The 6,000-nt window shown below is 45.2% G+C and overlaps 1 protein-coding gene across 1 annotated transcript in view; it reads left to right on the top strand.

The window, feature by feature from the left end:
• The first annotated feature begins 1,423 nt into the window (after nt 1-1,423).
• LOC126160067 (UNC93-like protein) overlaps nt 1,424-6,000 on the top strand; it is a 97,083-nt gene continuing 92,506 nt past the window's right edge. The window contains exon 1 of the mRNA XM_049916885.1: nt 1,424-3,297. Within this exon, the coding sequence (XP_049772842.1) occupies nt 2,417-3,297 (881 nt within the window). The 5' untranslated portion in view covers nt 1,424-2,416. The remainder of the gene's footprint in view (nt 3,298-6,000) is intronic.

Genomic DNA, 6,000 nt, shown 5'->3' with positions numbered 1-6,000 from the left:
TTATGATGACGAACAGCTGAGGCTTAGATGTGAGTAGTTCGTGTACATAGGTTATAGTGTGTGCGAAACATTATTCCTGAGAGACATTAGATAAGTGCAGTCTACTGGCAACTCAAGGGTTGGATTGTAGTCGCCAATGACCCTTTGGTCGCGACTCGCAATTATTGAGATGTGTTGACTTAGAGACTAGAAGATTAAGTATTGCGGCTTTCCTAACTATTCTGGCGAGATGTCGTAAGCCCACATGGCAGAAAGCGTAAATGGTAGCTTCCCGGCACAGATAAGCTGGGTTGCGGCACTTGTAAATCAGAAGCTTTTACATAATGACGCTTTAGTGTGTGGTTTTGGTATCACGGATAACGGCACATTGACGTTTGGGCAAGCTCTGTGAACTCGGATGGGCCTATCTTTGAATTTGTTTCATGGGATGAGGAATGCTGTCCCGTATGGAGGCTTGCAGAATATAGATGTAGGTCCAGAACTTGTCACTCTTTCGTAACGTGCTGCATAGTCGTCACAGGAAAAACCAAGATAATACCGTGGCCGGTCGGACCTAGTACTCAGCACTGCAAGTGCTACACGAGAGCACAAACACAGGTGTCTTTGATTTACTTTAAATAGCAGCACATTGGTACTGGAAGGGAAAGAATTGCCTTAGGATTAGATAGTAATAACCATAAATAAGGAAGTGTGTACACAGGAGTCTTATGTGAAAAGCGCAACATTCGTCACTTAATTCAACTACAAAATATTATTTTCATTAAATCTGCGCTTATTCCGCGAAGCAATGACAAATCACTAAACAGGTTTCTCAAATGTTCGAAAAAGATTACTACGTCAACTAACGCCTCTAAAAAAGTGGAATTACACTTTCGCAACTCCAATGACCTGTATGTACGAGTATATCTTCCTAACTATAAAACATTTTATTTCACCCTTGAAGTGACCGAAAATTATATACACTAATGCGTAGGATTGTACAGCACTAATAATCCACGGTGGTATTAGCAAATGTGGGGCCGTAATTAGCAGGTTACACCAAATTCGCTGTATATGAAACATAGTGGTGGCATTAATCGCCCAAAAATATGTAAACAATATTCTAAAACAGTTGTATATTAGATGTAAACTTCTGTCAGCTCTTGGTATCACCGTCAGAAATCTTATTCTAACACTCACTGCAACAATACAAATGATAAAAAAGAAAAAAACATCAACATAGAATTCAATACAGTCAGCTGTGGCAAACTTGTAATTGCCTTAGTAAGCGGTTTCTCTTGCGCTTTGGTGGTATCTTTGGAAACAAGGTCGACTTCAATAGCTGTTTCCGCTAATCGACAAGTGCTTGTGTCTTATCCTATCGCGTCCGCGGTGGAAACTTTCATTCCGTGCTGCACATGTCCAGTCTTGTCGTAGCTGCGTGCTGAAAGAATAGGAACTGTGGAGCAAGAACCAGTGTACTGTGTAACGTGGTGTGCTGGCTAAGGTTGTTTATGCAAACAGGTTCGATGAAACATTTAGTGGCTGGAATTTACGATTTCTGTGATTCTCTTTCATCCGGACAAGCTCTAGTGCCGTAGCGGTTTCTGCCGATATGTAGTTGAATGTCGTAGTTGGCTGGCGTGACTATCAGCAGGCCATATGCTTCATATCTGCAACTAGATATGTCCCACTGATGGATATATCGGCGTGAGCGGATCAGCCACAGTACACCCGTAAGTGTGTCTTAGGAAGATTCTCAGGTAAGTGTGTAGTGCATTTTACACAGTTCTTCCCATTGTATACCTGATAAGAATAAACGCACTGAAATTTTCAATGGATACGAAATAACATCCTTGCTTTTAGCAGGGGCAGATACAGTGATACAGTGATTATATGAAAGACTGTATTGTAAGTAAACGAAACAAAATCCCCAGTAGCAGAAGTCTGAAGTTTATACTGAATCACTGGCGTCATGATAAGGAAGTTATGTGAAGTTGTATTCTAGCCGAATTTAATAGATATCTGACACGAGTACACCAATGCGGATTGTGTTTTGAAATATTATATTTAAAGCACGCACTATGATCGTGTCTCACATCATTTTCTCAACAAAGTTGTACATTCATTGACTAGTATCTATGCACAAGCGATGGGAAAGGAAACTGTGAATCTGGGTGTCCATAACAACGCCATTCTCATAGAAGCTTTCAGATTTTTCTGTGGTTCAGAAGTATTGTCTCATAAATCCTTTAGTGTAAGTGATGGTCCCTTTAACTTGTGTCTACGTTGTTAGAAAAGTAAACTATATGTTTAACACGCTAGCGCCGTGGAACGTGAGACGTGCCTTATATGTATTTAAGTTTCTCGAAATTCAGTAGTGCGGTATAGGTTTACCACGTATGGAAGTAGGTTTGTCGTTAATGATAACGTGGTAATGAAACCGTATAGGCCTCAAGGATTCAGCTTAGATATGAGACGCGCCAGTTTGCCAGCCATTCTTGAGGAGGTGGTGCCAGCAAATCAGCAGCCGTATGAAGAAAGGAACAATTGCACCTATAGCAACGACAACAGTCGTAATTTGACTTTTGCTGAACGACTGAATCGTTTTAACAGTCCGTTGTTCTCTCAGTGCGACAGTATTCATTCAGTGGATGAGTGTTCAGAAACAAGTAGCTGTGGAAGCGTTGTACAAACAGCTGAAGAGAACAAGAAAGACTCGAGCGCAGTGAAAAGAATCGTTAATCCCAACCTGAAGAAGCCCTTCAAAAAAATGGCATCTGAACCGATTCTAGTACACAGAGTAGATACAGGAAATTCTGACCAGTTGCTGTACCAAAAAGGAATAGGTGAAAGCAGTTCTCGTGACCAGTTCCGTGGTAGTTCACCCGAGCAGGAGATGCTTAAACGAAACACGGAGGGCGTGAACGGTGGATGTGTCGATACCTCCCGCTCGGGCGCCTCCCGATACGGCGACGTGAAGCCCACTGCAGGAGGTGTGGGTCGTGTGATGACGCAGTGTGTGTTCGTGAACGAGTCCTTTGAGGGCGACTCAGGCAGTAAGCCAGACGGGGCTTCGTCATCCAGTGGGGCGGTGGCGGCTGGGCCACAGGTGGACACGGGGCCAGAGCGGCGCCGGCTGGTGGTGGGCGTGTTGTGCCTGGGCGCGGCCTTCATGCTGCACTTCACGGCACACGACGGCGCCGTCACCCTCCAGAGCACCGTCAACGGCGCTGCAGACCTGGGGACGCGGGCGCTGGTCGTGCAGTGCGCCGTGCTCGTCGTCTCCTGCGCCCTCCTGCCGTCTCTGGTCATCAGGTACTGCTCCGAGCACAGTGTAACACATGCTGCTCGTACTGAACTAAAGGTCAGGGTTACATTTGTCCTGCAGCCTCGTTGTTTTCACATTGCCGGCGTGGTGTGGCTGTGATGATACGAACCAAATATGGTCTGATTGAATACGCCATGGTTAAAATTAGTTTTCAAACAATTGAAAATTCAAGATGGAATGTAACAATATTATGAGAAGGAAAGTGGCTACTCATCATATACCGATACACATACACACGCTCACGCAAAGGCAACTCACACACACGACTGCAGCCGGCCGTTGTGGCCGAGCGGTTCTAGGCGCTTCAGTCCGGAACCGCGCGACCGCTACGGTCGCAGGTTAGAATCCTGCCTTGCGCATGGATGTGTGTGCTGTCCTTGGGTTAGTTAGGTTTCAGTACACTACTGGCCATTAAAATTGCTACACCAAGAAGAAATGCAGATGATAAACGGACAAATATATTATACTAGAACTGACATGTAATTACATTTTCACGCAATTTGGGTGCATAGATCCTGAGAAATCAGTACCCCGAACAACCACCTCTGGCCGTAATAACGGCCCTGATATGCCTGGGCATTGAGTCAAACAGAGCTTGGATGGCGTGTACAGGTACAGCTGCCCATGCAGCTTCAACACGATACCACAGTTCATCAAGAGTAGTGACTGGCGTATTGTGACGAGCCACCTGCTCGGCCACCATTGACCAGACGTTTTCAATTGGTAAGAGATCTGGAGAATGTGCTGGCCAGGGCATCAGTCGGACATTTTCTGTATCCAGAAAGGCCCGTAAAGAATCTGCAACATGCGGTCGTGCATTATCCTGCTGAAATGTAGGGTTTCGCAGGAATCGAATGAAGGGTAGAGACACGGGTCGTAACACATCTGAAATGTGACGTCCACTGTTCAAAGTGTCGTCAATGCGAACAAGAGGTGACCGAGACGTGTAACAAGTGGCACCCCATACCATCACGCCGAGTGATACGCCAGTATGGCGATGACGAATACACGCTTCCAATGTGCGTTCACCGCGATGTCGCCAAACACGGATGCGACCATCATGATGCTGTAAACATAACCTGGATTCATCCGAAAAAATGACGTTTTGCCATCCGTGCACCCAGGTTCGTCGTTGAGTACACCATCGCAGGCGCGCCTGTCTGTGATGCAGCGTCAAGGGTAACCGCAGCCATTGTCTCCGAGATGACAGTCCATGCTGCTGCAAACATCGTCGAACTGTTCGTGCAGATGGTTGATGTCTTGCAAACGTCCCCATCTGTTGACTCAGGGATCGAGACGTGGCTGCACGATCCATTACAGTGATGCGGGTAAGATACCTGTCATCTCGACTGCTACTGATACAAGACCGTTGGGATCTAGCACGGCGTTCCGTATTACCCTCCTGAACACACCGATTCCATATTCTGGTAACAGTTATTGGGTCTCGACCAACGCGAGCAGCAATCCCGCGGTTCGATAAACCGCAATCGCGATAGGCTACAATCCGACCTTTATCAAAGTTGGAAACGTGACGGTACGCATTTTTTCTCCTTGCACGAAACATCACAACAACGTTTCACCAGGCAACGCCGGTCAACTGCTGTTTGTGTATGAGAAATCGGTTGGAAACTTTCCTCATGTCAGCACGTCTTAGGTGTCGCCACCGGCGCCAACCTTGTGTGAATGCTCTGAAAAGCTAATCATTTGCATATCACAGCATCTTCTTCCTGTCGGTTAAATTTCGCGTTTGTAGCACGTCATCTTCGTGGTGTAGCAATTTTAATGGCCAGTAGTGTAGTTCTAATGCTAGGGGACTGATGACCTCAGATGTTATGTCCCATAGTGCTGTTTGAACACATGACTGCAGCCTGAGGCAGCTGAAACCACACTCCGAAATGCTAGTGTGGTTTCAGTTGCCTGAGACAGCAGTCGTGTGTGTGAGTTGCGTTTGCTTGAGTCTGTGTGTGTCTGTATGTGTGTCTTTTGTTGACTAAGGTCTTAATGGCCAAAAGCTTTGATTGTGAGAGTCTTTTTGCTGTGCCTATCTGCGTCTCAGCTTCTATACGGTGAGTAGCAACTTTCCTTCTTGTAATATTTTTAAAATTTGTTTTAATACATATCTGAAAAATTAAAGGTCAGACATTGTCTTCTGCTATGAAAAGTAAACTAAATCCGTACAGCATTACTGGCTGGGATATTACAAGTGGTAGCTTTAGCTACCTCACCAGAAAAGGTTTTCTTCTACAGATCACAATGGCCCTTCCTCGAGGATATGTGAGAGTTGATCCTTATGTGTATTATGGAAGTGTAAATAAGTGTAATGGATATGTGTATAGTGTGGTGTTACATTTTGTGTTGTATGACGATAATGGGAGAGGGAAGAGGATGAAACCTGATTCTTGTACCTAGCCCACTCCTCTCGAACAGCAGTGAGGGAAATGCTGCTCTTGAGGTACCCATCCCTCGGACAGATAACCATCAACAGTGCTACGTGCCATCACTTCATGAGACCTGCAGAGAGGTTTGGAATTTATTCCAGAATAAAATTAAAATAACTGCAGCCCTCGGTCGTGAAAATGAAGTCTTTTTGACCTAGGTTTCGGCCACTTCTAAGAATGCCTTCATCAGAAATAAAATATTTAAAACTAGCTTGTCACGTATAAAACAAATATGAAGTAATAACGCTTTAG

This window comes from Schistocerca cancellata, chromosome 1, assembly GCF_023864275.1.
Source record: "Schistocerca cancellata isolate TAMUIC-IGC-003103 chromosome 1, iqSchCanc2.1, whole genome shotgun sequence".
NCBI lineage: Eukaryota > Metazoa > Arthropoda > Insecta > Orthoptera > Acrididae > Schistocerca > Schistocerca cancellata.
This window is presented reverse-complemented; position numbering and strand designations above follow the sequence as displayed.